General features: G+C 42.5%; 1 protein-coding gene across 3 annotated transcripts in view; it reads left to right on the top strand.

Annotated features, from left to right (window-relative positions):
• The first annotated feature begins 7,339 nt into the window (after positions 1-7,339).
• The window catches only part of LOC136883239 (serine/threonine-protein kinase SIK2), a 566,180-nt gene continuing 550,592 nt past the window's right edge, over positions 7,340-22,927 (top strand). For all 3 annotated transcript variants that reach the window (XM_067155444.2, XM_067155442.2, XM_067155443.2), the window contains exon 1: positions 7,340-7,707. In XM_067155444.2, coding sequence (XP_067011545.1) covers positions 7,585-7,707 — 123 coding nt within the window. In that variant the 5' untranslated portion in view covers positions 7,340-7,584. The remainder of the gene's footprint in view (positions 7,708-22,927) is intronic.

Raw genomic sequence — 22,927 nt, 5'->3', positions numbered from 1 at the left:
CAACATACCATTGCCTACTGTCCATCTCACAATATTATCGAGGTCATTTTGCTGTTGCTCACAATCTTATAACTTATTTATTACTCTGTATAGAATGACATCATCCGCAAAAAGCCTTACCTCTGATTCAACTTCTTTACACATATCATTGATGTATATATAAATATGAAGGTCCAATAATACCGCCCCTCGTAACTATGACAGGATTAGATAATGCTTCACCTATTCTAATCTGGGATTCTATTTTCTAGAAACAGAGCCACCCCGTCAGTCACGCTTTTGTCAAGTCTAATTGCACTCATTCTTGCCAGTAGTCTCCCATGATCTACCCCAGGCATCGTCAATGGAGAGCGAAATGCCTTCAGAGCCAGTTTACTCCCCGCTCTCGAGGAACGAGAGCAGCTTAGCGAGCAAGTAGGGGAAGTGCATGATGTAGTATGTACTGAAGGCCACGTTACGCAACCCGCCTGACTGGTGCTCTCTTGTCACGTGACAAACACCCGTCCCGAACGGAGCAAGTAGAGCAACTACGTGATGACGTCTGATCTACCCTATCAAATGACTTAGATAGGTCAATCGTGATACAGTCCATTTGACCTCCTGAACCCAGGATATGTGCTATATCTTGCTGAAATCCTACAAGCTGAACTTCATTGGAATAACATTTCCTAAACCCGAACTGCTTTCTATCGAACCAAATATTAATTTCACAAACATGTCTGATATAATCAGAAGGAATGCTTTCCCAAAGCTTACATGCAATGCTTGTCAAACTGACTGGCCTGTAATATTCAGCTTTATGTCTATCACCCTTTCCTGTATACACAGGGGCTACTATAGTAACTCCCCATTCATTTGGTATAGCTCCTTCAAGCAAGCAATAATCAAATAAGTACTTCAGATATGGTATTATATCCCAATGGTAGTATATCCCCCGAAACCTTATCAATTCCAACTGCTTTTCTAATCTTCAACTTTTGTATCTGACTGTAAATGTCGTTTTCGTAGGTAAATGTTAATACTTCTTTAGAATTAGTCACCTCCTCTATCTAGACAGTGGACCCACACACCCCTTGGAACCCTTGGAACGTCGTTGTTTGTTTTCCTGCCTCAACAGAATCTGTGCTGACACACCGGACATCCAGATACGTGTAATATGAGTGCTTCTTTCCCTTCCAGTTTACAGGACCTGTAAGCACGTTCCCTAAAGTGTATCGTGGCCGGTCGACAGAACTTTGAAGGCGGTATTCTGTCTTCTCTGTGTTATGGTATCATTCACCGCACCTTGTTCCACATGTGCGGACACTTTTGTAACTACCAGTACTGAGTACCTGGCTGTGCCCTAGTCAAGCCCTGTCTAATCTTGAGGGGCACAAAAAGGTCCACTCTCTGCCATTTGATGAAGCACATCCAGGCAGCCTAAAGGTAGCTGAGGCAGTACAGTTCCTGTCCTTATCTCGGAGCCTTCAGCTTCTCCACCTCAGTGAAGCAGGCTTCATCTACTCATTGTCGCTACTCGGAGCCTTCAGCTTCTCCACCTCAGTGAAGCAGGCTTCATCTACTCATTATCGCTACTCGGAGCCTTCAGCTTCTCCACCTCAGTGAAGCAGGCTTCATCTACTCATTATCGCTACTCGGAGCCTTCAGCTTCTCCACCTCAGTGAAGCAGGCTTCATCTACTCATTATCGCTACTCGGAGCCTTCAGCTTCTCCACCTCAGTGAAGCAGGCTTCATCTACTCATTATCGCTACTCGGAGCCTTCAGCTTCTCCACCTCAGTGAAGCAGGCTTCATCTACTCATTGTCGCTACTCGGAGCCTTCAGCTTCTCCACCTCAGTGAAGCAGGCTTCATCTACTCATTGTCGCTACATTCGGGTTAATTGACCACGTGCACAGTTCTTCCTTTTCAGAATTACGTTCTTTTCTACATGCTTGTATGGCTATGTCTCCGTCTGAACTTTATTTTCTTTGATAGGACCAGCGATTTTCATCAATATCTTTCATTCTTTGTGTAACGGGAGTTACATCTCAACGCCGCGCATTCAAATTTAGCACCTAAACGAACTCCTCTATTGGCAAAACAGTGTAACTGAAACTATACCAACTTGGAACGTAAATCAGATGTCATCACTACAAAAATATATATATATATGATCCTGCACCCTGTTGCGAAGCGAAATAACTTATGATTTAAAGAAGTTTTGTATTCATAATTTTTTTCTAATGGATGTTCATTTATTTTTGGGTTGGCTTTATTTTCTTGTCCTTTCCGCCAGTTTTGAATCTAGCCAATCCCCAATTTCTGTAATTAATTTTCTACCAATCGCTGGCTTCTTGTTCGATCCTGAAGTGTAACTTTGGATTGGACCAATTAAATTGGGAGGGTGTGGCTGGTTTATTCATGAATGATCTCGAACTTTCCTTGAGGGTTTATAAAATGCGGCTTTTCACGTCTCTTGGTCAATTGATCGTCATCTTACTAAGTGTGTGTGCCAAAGCAGGAGGCGGACGGCCTCTATCATCGGTCATCAGTACATCTACAAGGTAATGGCCACATAAAATCTTTCTTTCTTCTAACTCCGCAGTTTAACCCGAGGGAAAGGTCCGAATCGTTAACTATGTAACCTACTTTTCTAAAAATGTAACTTTCTGCCGGCTAATGTAAAAACTTCATAAAATCTTTGATTGTAAATTGGGGATAGAGAGTGATGTACCCTCTCAAGCTCCCCTTCATCTTGGTTTGAGGTGACTACGTTTTGTAACTGTTTTTCTTCCTTTCCGTAATGCATTAATTTACCCTTACACGAGTCACCTCAGTAGTTTTGGAATAGCCCCTGTTTCATCGGCCTAGTGCCCTTTAGGTTTTAAGTGTTCATATCTAGGATTGCAAGTATTCGCCTCCATTCATTTTGTGTTCGGGCCATTTATTTAACCGTTGTTCTTTTTCCATGAAGGCCCAGTAGGTTGGGTATTCAATACACCCCTGTAATCATTTTTCAATTGTAAGTTGTGCCTTGAGAGGCCAGAACTTGTAAATTGATGTTGCCTTGAGTAGGCTTGGAAAACTGAGTCTTGAAGGCTAGATGTTGTAATTTTGGGAGCTAGTACTCTTTGAATTAGAGGATTTCTGTCCTTGTTTAAATCTGTGCTCTTTTGTAAATTTGAGCTAGTGGCTCAGGAAACCCGAAGTGTTAAAATTCTGAATCTTAGATTTTTCCCCATCTTTTTTAATGATTGCTACTTGTAGGCCTACCTGTAATATTGTCCTGAAAAAATTGTTATGTTTGAAGTTCTAAAAATATAACCTACAGTTTAAGCTTTAAATTCAATTCTTGACATTATAGTTAGATCCATTCACCCCAGCACCTTCTTTCACCTCTGCGTTCCACGGAAACCCCGGAACACTTTGATTTCCAATTTCTCTATCAGACATTTTCTGTTCACTGCGAGGCATTCAACTAAAATGTAAGGGCCCTGGTCGTACAACCGTGAAGTTCTGTCTCATTTTGGATCTCATTGTGTATGCCTCTCGCTAGTTGCTCTTGCCCTTCCCCTTTCAAGTTGGAGGTCAGGCTCGTAAATAATTCCTGTGGGGCAATATTCCGGCACTTCGACGTTTCCGAAAACCGTAAAACAAGTCAGTGGGACGTAAAACCATTGTCATTGGCTTGCAGGAAGCGTGAGGGAAAACCTCATTTGATAAATGTATATTTTCTTTCTCTCTAACTGAATAAACCTTAAATATCGCAATAACAATTGACGGTTGAGAAGGTGAGCCCAGGGCTCAGTAATACCACGCGAGAGCTCATCAGGTCTGAGATCATTTTACAAGAAAGAGCTTAACGTGACACGAGCACACGCCGTTACATAAGGGTGGGTCAAATACCCGCCAAGAAGAAAGCCGTCCAGTTTGCCAGGTGGGTCTCAAACGCAATTCACAAAATTTACGAACTTCTAGAAGCCAGGAGTATAATTTACAAAGCAACGGTCTCAAACCCAGAAGTCCATTTAAGAAAATCGTATACGGGTCGCGAACCCAGGAAATCATTTTACACAATGCCATCAAATTGGTCAATAGAAAAAGCAACACACGTTTGTTGAAAAGCAAGTGATAAGAGAAAAAGCAATAATACACTCGTTATTTACAGTACAGATCCGCAGTAAACAGACCTACACGGCCGAAAACAAAAGTGAATGGAGGCAAAACACCAGCATTCCAGTGAAGCAGAGGCTAGTTCCTAAGTTATGGAAAAGTTCAAAAGCCGAAAGGAAGGAATTAAATTTAAACGGTTAGAAAATGCTTAATCACCAAATTCTAAGTTGAGAGGAAGTTCAACGAGGGTACATCATTCGTGCTTCCTTATTCACAATGACCCATCAGGGCAAAATTCGAAGTCCGAACCGAAGACAGAGAATGGAAGCCTATCTAAAAGTTAAAGTTACCAGAAAAATCCTAAATAATATTAAAATTTAAAGTTGAACGGAAACAGAAAATTACATTGTAAAAGGGGCCGTAGAAAGTACACTCATCTCTCGTCTCCAAGTATCTTATGAGCCGAGGATACGAGACGGTAAAGTACAGCCTCTTTGCAGTCATTCGACCGGGTCAGCCCCCACCTAGCGGCCGGGATAGGAACTGTATCGGCTGCCGAAGACACTAACTAGCAGGGGTAGCAACATAACATGATCAAACTTATGAAAAAAAAATTGATTCTTATTAGTTAAAGTCCTTGAATACTAGTTGACGTTAGCGTTGCACCGTAGAGATCATCACTACAGTAGAGCAGGCCTACAGTAGTGCCGAAGAGGCCTAACTCACGGTTCAATTATTATTATTATTATTATTATTATTATTATTATTATTATTATTATTATTATTATTATTATTAAAGATAACTCGTGTTACTGCTACATGGAAGAAGAAGCATCACTGTCATTCTCCCCATGAGCTCGCTTGTTCGCGACACCACCAGGAAGATTTCCTTTTACGTCGAGAAGATTTTCAAAATATTCCCTCCACCTGTCCTGTGATTCCGTAGGATCTATTATGAGTTCACCTGTGTTACCCAAAGCACTATTCATTTCCTTTTCCCTCCCTTTTTAAAATTCTTTCTTATTGTCCAGAAAGTTTGCTCTGCTGTTTGACTTAGTGCTTCCAGGTTATTATCAGAATATTCCCACGACTTTTCTTGGATTCTACAACTATTTGTTTCGCTCTGTTTCTTTCATCTTCATCTGCGTACAATTCTGTTTCTGCATCAGTCCTTGTTTGGAGACATTTCTGATAAGCCTTCTTTTTACGTTTACAAGCTCCTCTCACTTCATCATTCCACCAAGATGTTCGCTTTTTGTCATCTTTACACACAGTTGTTCCTTGCTGTTTCTACTGTACGTCACCCATTCTCTTTCTATATCCTAAACGTCCTTACTGTCCATTTTTGGAACTTTTTACTAAACATATCCATGCACTCCTCCCTAATTTCCTCTTCTTGAAGATTTTCTACCCTTATTCGTTTGCAAGCAGATTTCACTTTCTCTATCATAGGCCTAGAGATACTACAGATCAGATAGCGGTCTGTATTATCGAAAAACCCTCGGAAAACCCGCGGATTCTTAACAAATTTCCTGAATTTATAGTCGGTTATGATAGTGGTAGTCTATTATGGATCTGGTGCCCCTACCCTCCATGTGTAGCGGTGAATAGCCTTATGCTTGAAGAATTTATTCGTAACTGCTAAACGCACACTAGCACAGCTTCCCATTCCTTTTAGCTTCCATATATTCCCCACATTTACCAATCACCCTTTCGTATCTTTTACTTATATTTCCAACTCTCATTAGTACTATCCTATCCTTGCTGTTGACTCTGACTATCATGTCACACAATCCTTAATCCTCTTCCGCACGCGCACTTGAGACAACTCTTGTCCTAATTCCTCCAAGTGCCAAATCTACCCACATCATTCGCTCATTTACGTGCCTAACAGAAACTACGTTGCATGCAATAGTGATGAACAGTCCTACACCACATTCTTCCCTTCCCCTTTCTTCATTATTTGTTTTACGTCGCACCGACACAGATAGGTCTTATGGCGACGATACGATAGGGAAGGCCTTGGAGTGGGAAGAAAGTGGCCGTGGCCTTCATTAATATACAGCTCCAGCATTTGCCTGGTGTGAAAATGGGAAACCACGGAAAACCATCTTCAGGGTTGTCGAGAGTGAGGTTCGAACCCACTATCTCCCGGATGCCTTTCCCTTTTTAATACCCGTCAACTACGCTTTATAATCTCCTATCTTTTCCTCGTTATCTCCCCTTATGCGAATATCATTAATTCCTAACACATCCAGATGCAACCTCTTTGTTGACTCAGCCAATTTCTTCCATAAGCCCCATTAATATTGATAGCTCTTCATCGAATTCCATTTCGTTCGCCAAATTGTTTCCAAGGAGTCCCTCACGTGTAAAATGAAAGTGGGACTCCGTTACTCCCACAGGTCCGAGCCGTGCTTAAAACGTTTTGAGCGTGCTCTATGAAAATTCTGTGAAGCGTGATGTTTCCCTTACTTACACATAGCCCCAGTGAGGATCTCCCCTCCAACAGGTTAGGGACCACCGATGGATTGTATAGTCCTAGCCGCCTAAGTACAAGGAAGCCCATGACTCAGAATATGTGCGCGATGTACAGTGCCATTCCATAGCAACTGGTATCCCGACTCTCAGGACCACTTACTAGGCCACATGGTTCACGAACTAGGACGTGACTACAGTAAGCCACAAACCACTAGGCTATTATTATTATTATTATTATTATTATTATTATTATTATTATTATTATTATTATTATTATTATTATTATAGTGAATTACCTCCCAATCTTGAACTGAGGGTCAGGTTAAACGAAGCTACTCCGTTACGACAAAATACTTGTTACCCCTCTTGGTACGTACTGGACCGGATCAATTTTAGCCCACTTTGACGTCACTGGAAGGATGTGTAGAGTGGGATAACGGATGGATTATGAGCCATCAACTGGTTCGAACTGGATGAAAGACACCTCTGTCACATCACGGCTCAGGAATGCCAACTGAGTCCATTTAGCAGTTTTGCTCTAGCAACGGTACTGAGCGTAAAAAGGAAATAATTGAAACGTTGCAGTGAGTCGTGATTTATTTCAGGCAGGGTCCTAGATTAGCGGCAACTATTTCTGACTGTCAACATGCAGAGTGTATAAACCTTCCCGCCCCCACATTGACGGAGCTGACGTCATTGTATTTGCGTCAGCAGAGCCTCGTGCTGGAGTCGTGCGCGGAGGGCGCCACTATCAGTCGGGCTCGCACAGTCGTTGGAAGTAGCAGGGGCAGTGCCGCGGGGAACAAGGCGACAGGAAGGACGCGATTTTTACACCTTTATTTCCACGTTTTTTAACAATACATCGTATGTGAAGTGTGAAAGTGGTGTGTGCATCTGTGTGTGAGTTACTCAGTTTTTAATGGAGAAACATGTCAGAAGCTGTCGGTGAATAATTCTGAAAAATGAACTGAAGGAAGATGGGGATGGAAAGATTGTTGTGAAGTAGAGAATGGTAATGGCGGAAACGCAAAAGGCCCCTATAAGGGTTGGATTTTATGACATCGAGAGGACGATTGGAAAAGGGAATTTTGCCGTGGTGAAGCTCGCGAGGCACCGGATAACTAAGACTGAGGTGAGTGGTATGGACGTTAGTACCTAGTATTAGTAGTAGCAGCCAACGTAAACACGTTACATTTTACCTGTGTTCCGCAAAAGGACTGTATTCTGACATGCTGAGGGTTTTAGTCTCATTTTATTTTCTTCAGCATTACATGAATGAGTATATTTATTTTAAACATTCTTGTACGCAGTTTGACAATGATGGCAATTCATATGTTTTTCTTTAATATTATGATTCATGTTCTCTGCCCTGTTGTGTTGCTATGGTCTCCTTCATGCCACTTGCTGACGTAATAGTGGTATGGCCTGCATGTGATCAGCCTAGTTTGTAAACATGCTGTTATCGCCTCTCTCCACCATTATCGGAAATCAATGTATGAAAACACGTTCGCTACAGCCATCTCTTCTCTCCGTGGCCGAGTGAGAAAAAAAGACATTCATTACATAAGGAGCCTTTTTTTACGTTAATAAAGTGTGATGACGTGCGGTGTATGAATATTTCTTCTGTGAGAAAGATGGTTCTTTCATGTTTATCTTAAGAATGCAGAGCGTTTTATAAGATAGCAAAAGTTTGGTTATGTGTTTCAGATAAAATAGGGCAATATTGTAACTAGATCCACATAGAGAAGACCGTGGTTCGAATCTTTGTCATTGTATGTCAAATTGTGTTACTCGCTGCACTTCGCTAAACTTGAGACTTGGAATCGTCCTTGCTCGTTTGGTTGTCTGTAATCAATATATAGTGTTGTGTGGGCAGGGACAGGAATATCTTATGCATGGCGATCCATATCTTTGTCGTCTGTTGCGAGACATGTTTACGTTAAAGTGTTCTGGGAGGAACAATTGGGTTCAATCTAGCTTAGAACGCTGTGCGTCATTCGAACTTCACTCACTTCCACGTGCAATGCACTGCCAACGGCCCAAGGTACCGTGTACTGCTATTTGTTTACTCAGTCTTCAATTTCTTGCTGCGGTTCTTGCCCGAATTCTAAAGTAACAGAGAAGACAGTAACAAAATAATTAATGTTCTCTCTTTTCATTTGTGACAAAGCACTAATTAATTAGGAGGGGAGATTTAAGATATTCAATCAATCAAGCAATCAATACTGATCTGCATTTAGGGCAGTCGCCCAGGTGGCAGATTCCCTATCTGCTGCTTTCCTAGCCTCTTCTTAAATGATTTCAAAGAAATTAGATATTTATTAAACATCTCCCTTGGTAAGTTATTCCAATCCCTAACTGCCCTTCTTATAAACGAATATTTGCCCCAATTTGTCCTCTTAAATTCCAACTTTATCTCCATATTGTGATCTTTTCTACTTTTAAAGACACCACTGAAACTTATTCTTCTACTGATGTCATTCTACGCCATCTCTCCACTGACAGCTCGGAACATACCACTTAGTCGAGCAGCTCGTCCCCTTTCTCCCAGCCCAAACTTTGCAACATTTTTGTAACGCTACTCTTTTGTCGGAAATAACTCAGAACAAATCGAGCTGCTTTTCTTTGGATTTTTTCCAGTTCTTGAATCGAGTAATCCTGGTGAGAGTCCCATACACTGGAACCATACTCTAGTTGGGGTCTTACCAGAGACTTACATGCCCTCTTCTTTATATCCTTACTACAACCTCTAAATACCCTCATAAGCATGTGCAGAGATCTGTACCCTTTAATTACAATCATATTTATATGATTACCCCAATGAAGATCTTTCCTTAACATCTAGGATGTCTATAGAATTCAGTATTGATCATTCCAAACAAAACTTTATTGTTTTTTCATTTTGTGTTTAATGGACAGAGAAATTAACAATCATTTAAATGTAGTAAAAATAGTTTTTACGTTGAATTCAATGTTTAAAAGAAATAAAAGATCGTACGACCCTAATAGAATGGTATGCGAAGAGCTGCCTGCGCGTCAGTTTCTACGTTTCGTCTTATTCTACCAGATGGAGGATTAGGCGGTGCTTGGCCCAATTATTAATTAATTTTGTCGGGTATAGACCAAGTGTGTCGCTAGAAATATTTTACTTGCCGACATCGCATGACATAAGAGTTTTTCCGTCCATCAAAATTTCGAGTAGGTACCTTTGCTGAGATCGAACCCACGGTCTGGTTTGGCTGGTTTGGGGGTCCGTACTTGTGTTCCATGGTTTCTTATTCATGAAGGTGTTCCGATAAAATCAACAGAAGAACGGCCTTGGGCGGGGCAGCTCAGTCCCATTGCCACCTGGACCATCAACCAGAGAGCTTGGAGATGTGCATTTTTTTTGGACTGATTACAGAATCAATACGTCCATGGTGGAAGAACTAGGGAGTTCTCGAGCGCCGCCATGCTCCGTCAAGGAGGAGCTTGCCTTGCAGCAAACAAACACGGTGTCGTTCTCTTCCGACACCGGGTAGCGTCACCATTCCTGAGCGCCGGGCTCAGTGGCTCAGTCCGGTGGTGCTCAAATAAATCAGCCTTATGTCGGTACATTTACTGGCCGTACTGGTTGGTCGGTTGTAACTCCTCTTAAAACAATAATCCGTCTCAGAAAACCGTAACAGTAATTAGTGCGACGTTAAGCCATTATTATTATTATTATTATTATTATTATTATTATTATTATTATTATTATTATTTGGCCTTTGCTGGCAAGATGTAGTGTTTACAGTGCACTATGTCTTCTGGTATGGGCTAGAATAAAATTGTTACTTTCATTGACCTGTCAGTCTTATACTTGGCTTTGACAGTATGAAAGTGGCTGAGGTATGAGCGACGCTAGTAATGCCATTCCTTATGCAGCCAGTCCCTGCTATGAATGGTGTGAAGATGTCGCTCATAGGGTCGGTTGGTACACGCATTTCAGAAGGCTTGGCAGACTGATGTGCAATAGCAACTTCTGGCTCAGCGAGGAAAGCAACGGGAAACTACCTCACTCCTCATTTCCCTAGTACGCCTCTTCAGTGACACCTAATGAGAGCTAATGGTGAACCTGTTGAGGATCCAACCAGCCTTCCGGCTAAATACCCAAAATACACATTATTATTATTATTATTATTATTATTATTATTATTATTATTATTATTATTATTATTATTATTATTATTATTTCGAGCAAAGAAGAACGTCCGCAGAAAGTTTTTTTAATAGTTCTCCTAATGTTGGCGAGCCTATCGACAAGCCACAGCATTCGGTCCTGTTTACAGACGTAGTTAGGCTGGTTGGATCCCGGTGGCCGCCTGTGGGTACAGTAAGAGACTTCTCCTTGGGACAGACGGTTGAAGATCATGGTTCCCCTGGCTGAGTCTGACATTGCGTCAGGTTCGTAGCTGTTACCTTCCCTGTCTGATCTCTGTTTGTCAGCTCTTGTTCTCTTTCGACCCTGACGGTGTTAGCTTTGCGAATCTAGGGAGTCTTTCATGTTCACGGCCTTCTTTGGTCGGTACCTTCAGTTTTCGAAGTGTCGCACCCCTTCCATTTTCTCTCTGATTATTGTTTATAGAGGTCGGTCGTACGTCCTCTTAAAACAGTAATCAACACCAACACCGGGCAAGTTGGCCGTGCGGTTAGGAGCGCGTAGCTGTGAGCTCGTATCCGGGAGATAGTGGGTTCGAACCCCACTGTCGGCAGCCCTGAAGATGGTTTTCCGTGGTTTCCCATTTTACACCATTCCTAGGCCTTTCCTGTCCCATCGTCGCCATAAGACCTATCTGTGTCGGTGCGTGATAAAGCAGATAGAATGCTTGGTCGGTCGTACTTCCTCTTAAAACAATAATCACCACCATTATTGTTAATAGGGGATTCGTGGCCGGTTGTACTTTCTCTTAAAGCAATAATCACCATTATTGTTAATAGAGGATGATTGTCGAGTTGTACTTCTTGTTAGAACAGTAATCACCACAACCACTAGGCCTGCTCCTAATGTTTGCAAGCGTCATTTTTAACGTGACCATAGTAGCATCGGTATTTCCATTGCATACGTCACCTGTTCGTGTTTCGTTTAAGACGCGATAGAAAGCGAGTGTACCTATACTAGATGTTTCAGTTCAGGCCTAATGGGCGGGTGAACCAAAGTACCGGCAATGTACGGTCTTGGTTAGTGGACTAGCGTTTACCACAATCGCCACAAGTTTTGTATATAATAAACAGCCTGGTGTAGACTAACTTCGTCCTCAAGGTGATCGAATACATGCTGTGATACCTCGGAACTGTGAGCAGTTGAAGCGGCAGTCTGCCCGCGAGATCTTTGTGATTACGTCTGCGAGGACTGGGGCACGGTACACACTATCACTGAGGGTCACTTGTTCGTCGTTCTCGACCACAACATGTCGGTTGAGCTCTGGTGCGATCGGCAGTGGCCTCAGCCGTTCTCTTGCGAGCCTTCGTGGCCCTTCTTTTTCTTTAGCCGATACCTTCGTTCTTTGGAGCTTCGGATCTCTTCCATTTGCTTGGAAGGGCGGTTGAAACACTGTCACTCGACAAGAACAGGGACAAGGTTTCTGTGATTTTAGCTCAGTAATAAATAACTCTGAGACGAGTTGTGATTTATTTGACTCAATGAGATACAGGACAACAAAACTTGAGGTAAAAGTAAGCACAGAGACGTGATCGCGATCAGCATACTCTAGGATCGCCGCGCCGGTTTAACACGTTCAATGAATAAATAGTTTACTTGTACCTTTTTTACACATCTTGGTTTTTATTCTTTGAGATCAATTATTTGTAGTTGTTCTTGTTTCAGTCATCAGTCCATAGACTATTTTGATGCTACACCCTATCCTGTGCTAACCTTTCCATTTCTACTCAACTACTGCCAGGTGTATGCATAAGGTTTTTTCCGGTTTCACTAAGAGATGGCGCCAGCGAACAGTACGCAGCGTATGAATTTGACACACCGGGCGAGTAGGCCGTGCAGTTAGGGACGCACAGCTGTGGGTTCGAACCTCACTGTCGGCAGCGCTGAATATGGTTTTCCGTAGTAGCCCATTTTCACACTAGACCTTAATTAACCCATTAGCGCCTAGCGTTGCCATATGGCAACGATTTTCGCACCTTTTTCTTTTAATGCTATAGGCAACAAGAAATAATCTGGAAGATTGTGGTGTCATCCGACAGTTAGAGAAGGGTTTGTAGAATCTAGTAATCATGTTTATTTCGTTTTAAAATCTATTTTTGTGACACAAAGACTGGTGGACTCTTGGTTATTTTAAGATTCATGCGAAATGGCTGCCGGCTTCACGTAAGAAGGATATAAAATGTATAAGTGAAGTTCTTTCATTGGATTATGTTTACAGTAGTGTTGTGCACACTTCATTATATATGTTGTAAGCATTTGAAAGAGTATGGGTGCACAATGCCGTAGTAGTACTTGTTGAATCATTAGCGTTGCCATATGGCAACGCTAGGCGCTTATACTCAGTAAAACTGCTGCAGCTGTCAGATCATGATACTTTATACTGATTCATACATCTTCATTTCAGGAAGGGATTTTCCCTTTTAGAAGCACTGGATATGCTACTGACTGAAGATCTCGATGGTGATATTTTTGTGGAACCGCCCTATGTAAATGTACTTACAGATGAGGGTTCCTGGTGATGAAGATGATGGTGGGCTTGTTGATAATCTCTCTCTCGAAAGTTATGTGTCAGTGCTGAAATGAAGCTTGTAAATAATGAAAGAATCGGGATTAGTTACAATGGTGAAGGTGTGTTACCAGAGGACGGAGTGCCTTTTCTGTCTACTGATGCAAGATCTGTTTCAATACCCGATGCTGCGAAAGAGCAGATAACTGATAGAGGAAATAATAAATCAAATAAAAAACCAAGATAGACTGATGGGGCTGATTTTAATATTGGGCGACTGTTGACATTTCCGGAGCCTAGTTACAGCAAGTGAAAATCCATGACTGTTGTTGACATTTTTGAATTGTTTACAGATAACCAGCTGATCGAACATTTAGTTCCAGAGTCTAAAATGTACGGACCCACAAATAACTTCTGATGAAATTCGTTGCTTTGTCGCCATATTTTTCATTTCTGGATATAATAGGTTGCCCTCCAAGCGTTCTTATTGGGACACGCAGGATGATATGAAGACAGTGAAAGATTGTCATTCTCTATCTCTGTGGCTAACGCGCAAGTATTGAGGGTGGGCTTTTATATGCCTCCGAAAGTATAGACTAATAGTTTGTAACTGCATCTGAAGTTCTTCTTCTTCTTCGTATTTTTTATTTTATTCTATTGTTCCAGTGAGTGTTTTATTTTTACAGGCAATGAACTGTACATATGTGTCTATATACTGTAAAAAAATACTTTCTCCTTTGTTCAATAATTCTATTTTTCTTACCGTGATGTGAATAAAAACTGATATTCCATATCCTTACAATAAATAATGCTAAGATATTTCAACATTGTTATTGCACGAAAACGAAAAAAAAAAAAAAAAAAAACACTTTGCAACCTAAATTCGACTTTCAAAACTCGTATAAAAATAGGTAGTGCAAGCGCCTAGCGTTACCATATGGCAACGTCAAATATCGTATGACCTAGCGATTCCAAAATTCTGAAACTTGTTTTATTAGTTTATTTTGGTCTCAAACATGCGGCAAAACACAATAAGTAAGCAAATCTCAGAAAAAATTAATTCAGGCACTAATGGGTTAAGGCCACGGCTGCTCCCTTCCCATACCTAGGCCTTTCCTATCCCATCGTCGCCATAAGACCTATCCGTGTCGACGCGACGTAAAGCAAATAGCAAAACAAAAGAAAAATGATTTTGACACATACGTCGGTTTGTTCGTCTGACAACACACACACACACACACACACACACACACACACACACACACACACACAAGTTGAATCCGCGTCTGTGTTGTATCGTTCAATGACCATGACGTTTGTGCCTGAAAAAGAACATTTGCGGCACGCATTGCTTTTCTTATTTAATTAATCAAAAGGGAGAAAAAGGTGTGGAAAGTCATCGTTTGCTGGTAGAAAAATATGGTGAGCATCCATTAGATCATGTGAGACATGGTTTCGACAATTTAAACGGGGTCATTTCAGTGTGAAAGACAGTGCGCACTCTGGCACAAGAAACAATCGGCAGACGTTTACGTCCAATGGGGAAGATCAATAAACGCGGTAAATGGGTCGCACACGATTTGAATGAACGGCAAATGGAAAACCGCAATGTAACTTGAGAAATGCTGCTTCAACGCCACGAAAGAAAATCGTTTCTGTAGTGAATTGTGACGAATGACGTAAAATGGATTTATTTTGAAAAGCCGAAGTGGAGAAAATCGTGGCTGTCACCTGGCGAACCCGGTCCTTCACAACACCAAGGCCAGATCGCTTCGGCTTTGTGTCTGGTGAGACCAAAGGGGTAGTGATGGGACATTCGATTCATTTTACTGAATCGATTCATTTGATTCCGTTCACGTTACTGAATCGATACAGTGATCCGATTCACGGCTCATTGGTCACCGCTCCTACTGCATCAGTGTAGTATGTGCTGGTAAGACAGCAGCAACAGCATTCAGTGCTCGCAGCTGCCATCTGGTCTTCATACTATGAACTCTTTTCTTAGAAAAAATGCTAGTTACTCTAATACATCGAAGGTTTCCGGCAACGCAGGGTGGGAAAGGTTAGGATTATGAAGGTAGCAGCCATGGCCTGAATTAAGGTACAGAGCCAGCATTTCCTGGTGTGAAAATGGGGAAACTACGGAAAAACCATCTTAACGGCTGCCGACGGTGGGATTCGAACCCACCACCCCCCGAATGCAAACGCATAGCCACGCGATATTAACCGCACGACAACTCGCTCAGTCTTTTTTAAAAAGTATTTTTCTATCAGCTGAGGATTTTTTTAAATCGTCATATAGGCTACTCGTATAGGCTACTCGAGATGTACAGTAGCCCGCTGGTTTTCTGATTCAACATACTGTTATTGCGTCTGTCCACATATGATTGAAGTCTTGTGCAACGATGTGACATATGAACTGAGAAAATACTGAGCCGTTCTTCCCAATATAAAACAAGTACTTTTGAGTGGTCATGAGCATGACTCATAGTCATAGGGCAGGCTAGAGTCGAGTTTAATTGTCAAAAGTCAATTAAGTTATAATACTAAGATTCATTAAACTAATAAATAGTATAACCTAATAGCCTACCTACTTACTAGCTACTTCAGAATTATGTTGTGACTACCTTTTTAACACTGCAAATAAATCCATCTATTATTTAAACCTCCCTGTAAGAAGAGGACAGTGAATGCAAATGGGTATTATTTTCAAATGAGCTGAGCTCGAGAGTCCATTATAGCATACGATTCTTTCAGTCTAGCATGTCTCACTGTATGTCTCGCTGCAGCGGAAGCTGGGCTCTCCGCGTGTCCAGTGAGCCGAAGGAGCCGTGTGTATCATGCGTCTCACTGAGCCGCCCTCGTTCACGATTCTTTCGATGTGCCATGATTCACTGTATGCCTCGCTGCAGCGGAAGCTCGGCTCTCCGCGTGTCCAGTGAACCGAAGGAGCCGTGTGTATCTTGTGTCTCACTGAGCCGGCTCGTTCACGATTCTTTCGATGTGCCATGATACACTGTCTCGCTGCAGCGGAAGCTCGGCTCCCCGTCAACATCCAGTGAGTGCGCCACTCAGCACTGTCCGCTGGGAGTAAGCTGAATCGTGAGCCGTGAGCTCGCCTTTCCTGTGAATCGATTCACTCGGACACTTGAATGAATCGATACACTGCTTCGAATCATGCATTCAGTAGCCAACACTACAAAGGGGTATTGTGGACTATAAACACTTGAAGCCCGGCGAAACCGTTAATGCACAACGCTATCGCCAACGCATTGATCAAAAGACGACCGGAATGGACCAGAAGACATGGCAAAATGATTTCGTTACACAACAATGCGTCGTCTCACACAGCAAAACCAGTGAAAGACGCGTTGAAGTCTTTCCACAGCCGCCGTACTCTCCTGACGTGGCGCCATCTGATTCTCACCTCTTCGCAGAGCAGTACTTCAGCACTTTCGAGGAAGGTGGAAAATGTCTCGACGAACGGTTTGCCGCAAAAAAAAAAACAAGCTATTTTTATCGCATGGTATTCGTAACTTACGTGTAAGATGGGCGAAGTGTGTGGAAGCTGATATTTTGAATTAAATAAAATGAATTTCCCTTAAAAATTACGTTTCTTTTACCACAAAAACTTACATCTGCTCTAATGTGCTTGGTCTAACCCTGCCCTTCCCTCAAAAACCAGCTATACAACTCGTGGGTGTCTTGTGCGCCATGGAGGACACCGACCGCAAGCCACGTCACCGAGTTATTAGCTGCGTGACCAACCACTCTCTGACTGTTCTGGAGACTTGTTATTCCCGGCAAACATCTGGCCATAGTCAGAGCTGACTGTCGTGAGCATAGAGTTGGATTGCCAACCTGCTAAAGGAGAAGCGGGACCATGCGCTTGGTCTGCCACTGGTGAGCAGAGTCCTGGAGGGGCGTGCCAATCCAGCTGATGAGCCCAAATGGCACATCTGGGCGAAACTCTGCAAAATGCACACGGCCTAACCACCCAAAAGCTGGTTCTGTTCCTGTGATTGTAAGATCTGCGGCCGTGAAAGCCATTTTTGATATGTTTCGAATAGTTTAACGTCGTTGTGGGAAAACTCTAGTATTGGGAAGGAAGCGGCCGTACAATTCCACCATTTGCAGGTTTGAAAATTGGAAAGCACTGAAAATAAGTATAACAATTGTTGAACAAATAGACAGCAATAACGATTTGAACCTATGAATGCACAATTGTTTGGCAGACTGTTCTTAGAGTTAAGAAAAAATGCAGCTGGACATGTTGGTAGGAAATTTCAGTCTAAATCTTACACGATAAACCAGAGAATATATTTTTCCGGAAAGCTACTAAAGCGAAGAAGAAAATACATATTAATTTTTTGTATAAAATAGAATGTTAACTACATTTGGTGAGCACAGTTCAGGTACAGTAGAGTTCACTTGTTGCACCTGATCCAACGATATGGTGAAAGAATTCTCTGTTTATAATGTTGGCAAACAAAATACCTCATCACCAATGTCTTGTGCTTGGCGACCATGGATCCCTTAACTGAGTTTGGCATTGCTTCCACTTGCTGTCTTGATTAACAGAGGCCGATATCTTCCAAGTGTCGGTTCTTAAAACAATAATCACCACCAACGGTATGACTGGATCGACTGAAATAATGTCCAGAAAGCGAGAACGTGTGAATTATAGCGGCGACACACACAGTGCCTGTGTGTGTCGTCTGTTGTACTGTTTTCCAAGATGCCGAAATATGGTCCCGCAGCAGATCAGCCATGAGCTCAGTGCGTCAGTGTCGCCAACTCACCAACACAAAAAAGTAGCTAAATTGTATTAATATATAGCTAAGATTACAGACTGAAATAGCTTTAAAAAAAGGCTAGATGAATTATTGAGAAATCTGATCTCCGCATCCTACTCACTGCTAGAGGCCAGCACATGTCAGTCATCATTCCCTTTCTTGGTTATCAACGTGCATTCCCCGCCCCCCTAGATCGTAAGGCCGAGAGAGGAGAGATGGGTAAGCGTAACGTGATTCGTTCTATATGCTAGTCTTAATAAAGGAAACGCCAAGAATACAAGTTCCTGATACGGATTTTCTTCACTGTCATCTACCTCAACCCAAAACTCTATTGTATCCAAGTATTTTGCTGTTTGGTGTAAGCCCACTGGGTTACCAGGAGTCTACCCTTGTTGTCAGAATCAACATCAAGGTCACGTCATTGTAAGTAACCAAGCTCGATAGCTGCAGTCGCTTAAGTGCGACCAGTATCCAGTATTCGGGAGATAGTGGGTTCGAATCTCACTGTCGGCAGCCCTGAAGATGGTTTTCCGTGGTTTCTCATCTTCACACCAGCCAAATGCTGGGGCTGTACCTCGAACAAGGCCACGGCCGCTTCCTTCCGACTTCTAGGCGTTTCCTGTCCCATCGTCGCCATAAGACATATCTGTGTCGGTGCGACGTAAAGAAAAATTGTAAAAAAGAAAAAAAATTGCGTTGTAGATACCGACTAGAGTATGGGACCCTCGCCAGGATTACTTGCGTTGTAGATACCGACTAGAGTATGGGACCCTCGAGAACTGGAAACAATCCAAAGTGATTTCCGACAAAAGAGTAGCCTTACAAAAATGTTGCAAATTTTGGCTGGGAAGACTTGGGAGAAAGGAGACGAGCTACTCGACTAAGTGGTATGTTCCGAGCTGTTCAGTGGAGAGATAGCGTGGAATGACATTAGTAGACGAATAAGTTTTAGTGGCGTCTTTATAAGTAGGAAATATCACCATATGAATATAAAGTTGGAATTCAAAAGGACAAATTGGAGCAAATATTCGTTTATAGGAAGGGGAGTTAGGGATTGGAATAACTTACGAAGGGAGATGTTCAATAAATTTCCAATTTCTTTGCAATCATTTAAGAAAAGGCTAGGAAAACAACAGATAGGGAATCTGTCACCTGGGCGACTGCCCTAAATGCAGATCAGTAGTGATTGATTGAAATGTCAGCAATTGAAGCCAAAGTTTCCCCCCAAGAACAACAAAATGCTTGTCATTTCCATAGTACAGGATCTTTTTTATAGCCTGCTCCGTGTGTCAGGGGAACAGGCGATAGCGCGGCCGGGTGACTCTGCTTCATGATGATCTAATGCAGTACATTTCTCACACACAGCAGTAGTTCAGTTCATCTGCGGCAATGTGTTCGCTTTAAAATACTCTGTGTTTAACGAGTGATGTATACAGTAGAACAGCGTTGTGTTGTGCTATGCGAAGCATTCTTATACAGAATGCCGCTTTCGATTCATTCCCAAATTTCCTGGAATCCTCCCTCTCCATAGGAGTACGGTACGTAAGTTCCGCACCACCGGGTCCATTCCTAAATCACGCACGAGACGAACCGTTTTAACAGAGGAAAATCTTGACGAAATAGGAGCTCTCTTGGAAAGAACTCCAACAAAATCCCTCTCGCGTCTCGCCGTACAAGCTAATGTGTCATTATCTTGTGCCCACAGAGCAACAAAACTGTTAAAAGCAAAACCGGACAAAGCCACCCCTGCCCAATATTTAAGAGGACCTGTCAGTATCGCTAGGGTTCGGTATTGTAACTGGCTGCTTCAGTCAGTTTACGATGGGTATGTTGACCCAGCATGGCTACACTTAAGTGGCTATGTAAACAGTCAAAACAATCGCTACTGGTGTGCAGAAAATCCCCCCCAGCTGCATGTCCGTCCACTTCATGATGTAAAAATAGGAGTTTGGTGCGCAATAAGTGCTCGCAGAATTATAGGGTTTATATTTTTCCGTGAAACAATAAATGCTGATCGACATATAGACCTCATTCTCAGACCATTCTTTCAAGAGCTCACCGAAGAAGAAAGGAGTAATGGTTACTTTATGCAGGATAATGCGACGGCACACACTGCCAATCGATCTATGGAGGTAATACGGGAAGTTTTCGAAGATCGTGCGGTTAATTATCCCCGTAGATCTCGTGTGGGGGATGCTGACGGGAAAAGTGTATGTGAACAATCCTCACACAAGAGAAGAACTGCAAGAGAACATTACACGAGCTGAGATTCGTCGAGTGTCTGCAAACCTATTTACGAGGTGACAGCTGAGGGACAACATTTTGAACATCAAATGTAATGCCAGGTAGGTTTTGGACTAAATGGATTTCTATACGTGTGAATTGCCGTGACTAGTGGGGAGGAACAGCGCGCATTTCCCGTGACCGCACGTCTCAGAGGACAAACATTGTGGAGACTGGAGAACGGAGCGGCCGCACGTCATCACACTTGCAATAAAAAGAAATATCCATTCACGGTAATAAAAAGTATTAAATTCGAAGAAAGCCAACATTTCTCACAAACTGAAATTGATAAAAATGTAGCTAATAGCAAAACTCAAAATTTTGTATCAAATGCCTTTTCAAACTAGCTAGAACTAGGTATAAATTGGCAAAACTGCTGGGTGTGTCACAACGAGGACATGGATAATGAGCAGCCTTGTCTGATGAACGGGAAAATACCCTGTCGTAGTGGTCGGTGGGGGCGACATCCGCTGCTCGTGGCCCTATACCTTCGTTGTTCCCAAGTGCCGGACCTCTTCCTGACTAGAGACTGCTCGAATCGGTGGGAGCTGTCGTGCGCCGCGTGGTAATGTTGTTTTAAGATCAGCGAACTGAAAAGTAAAGTACATTTTTCAGCAACTCGCGGGAACATGGCCTGAGAATAAATCCTAATTCCTCCCCTCATCTCATAGTTATGAAGTAGCTGCTTGCTCCTCAAGCAATGTTCATAAAACTCCATATAATTTTAGGGATTTCAAATTGAACTCAGTCCACTAAACATTCTTTGCAAGATTCAGAAGTAAGTGACATATCAGGAACACTTTTCGCATGAACATCCTTCTCTCCTCTCGCGATTGTTTTCAAATTTGAACATTCATCCAAAATAAGGTATTTCTGAATAATAACTCCATCCAGCACTTATTCTACACAGTTACCAATATCAGTCCACTGTGGGACTTTACCGAACCTCATGGAATTGGCTATCCTTCCTACCTTAAATCTCTTAATTTTAAATTGCTGGTTAGCGATTAGATCTTTGATTACAGAAGACATCCTAAAGACTTCTGTGTAAACTTCTGGAAAGAGTTTCGGTTATCTGTGAAAAGCGTCAATAAAATTGTCATTGCCGTGATTCGAGGATCTTTCAACATACTGTATATCGCTATGTGTGTCATTATTGTTTCAAAGTGGGCAACCATCCTCCTTTAACACTAATCAGAGAAAAGGAAATGGAACGGGGCCCACGCTAAGAAAAACGAAGGTATCGGCCAAAGAAAGACAAGCGTAACCAAGGGTGTGAAAATGAAGGATCTGCACACCTAATACCATCGAGGACGGAAAAGAAAAAAGAGTTAACCAAGGGATGTGGGATAGGATATCTGACACAAGTAAGTGCAAGCAATGCCATGACTCAGCTAAGGGCCCCACGCTTCCAAGTTGTGATCCCCTTAGGACCGGCAAGTTCATGTGCGAAGTGACAAGAGTGAGAAGACTAAAGTAGACATGTCCGGTAACCCTAACATTGCGAGAGAGAGAGAGAGAGAGAGAGAGAGAGAGAGAGAGAGAGAGAGAGAGAGATCATATTCGATGAATATTGAATTTTCACGACCGCATTGTAATCGAAACCGACTTTCAACCTATTACGTCGTGTTACGTACATTTAGTACGTGTTGAAGAGATGTTAAGTACAGAACATCTCTTCAACACGTACTAAATGTACGTAACACGACCTAATAGGCTGAAAGTCGGTTTCGATTAGATCATATTCGGATATGAAAGATGGAGGCAGTAAAATTAGCGACAAAGAACTGATGAAAACTGTACGGGAATGCGACACATCGTCACTTTCTTCAGCACAGTACAGAAACTGGATTGCCATCTACAAATAAGTTCAGGTTAATTAATAGTAGTATAACTGGATGGTTCTGCTGCCATCACCGCCACCGGCCCTCCGCAGAGACCTCCTCCTCCCGCGAGTTTTGTATTTGTAAACAAAGCCACGTGCTTTTTGACAGCTGTCATCCGCCATCTTTAAACAACAACGCATCGCTAACCTCATTGCTGCCATCTTGACGGGGCTAAACCTCAGTGCTGCCATATTCACGGCACTAAACCTTACGGGCGGAAAATTTGGATCTTAGGGCGAGATTTGAATTTGTAAACAAAGCCACGTGTTTTTTGACAGCCACCTGCCCTTTGACAGCTGTCAAGCGGCTATCTTGCATCGCTAACCTCAGTGCTGCTATCTTGACGGGGCTAAACCTTACTGTTGCCACCTTATGCATGTGGTAGTGGACAATTTGAAAAATTGCACGTGCTCTTGTTTGTATACAAAGTCACGTGCATTTTTGACAGCTGTCATCAGCCATCTTGCATCGCTAACCTCAGTGCCGCCACCTTGACGGGGATAAACCTTATAGTTACCAAATTAGGTATGTGGTGGCGGGTAATTTGAAAAATCCTACGTGCTCTTTTGACTGCTGTCACCCGCCATCTTGCATCGCTAACCTCAGTGCTGCCCTCCTTACGGCACTACCTTTGAAATATGGTGGCGGCAATTTTAAAAATTCCACGTGCTCTTGTTTGGAAACCAACTTACGTGCTTTTT

The sequence above is a fragment of the Anabrus simplex genome, chromosome 11, assembly GCF_040414725.1.
Source record: "Anabrus simplex isolate iqAnaSimp1 chromosome 11, ASM4041472v1, whole genome shotgun sequence".
NCBI classification, from domain to species: Eukaryota; Metazoa; Arthropoda; class Insecta; order Orthoptera; family Tettigoniidae; genus Anabrus; species Anabrus simplex.
Note: the sequence above shows the minus strand (reverse complement) of the source record. Positions and strands in the feature narration are given on the sequence as shown.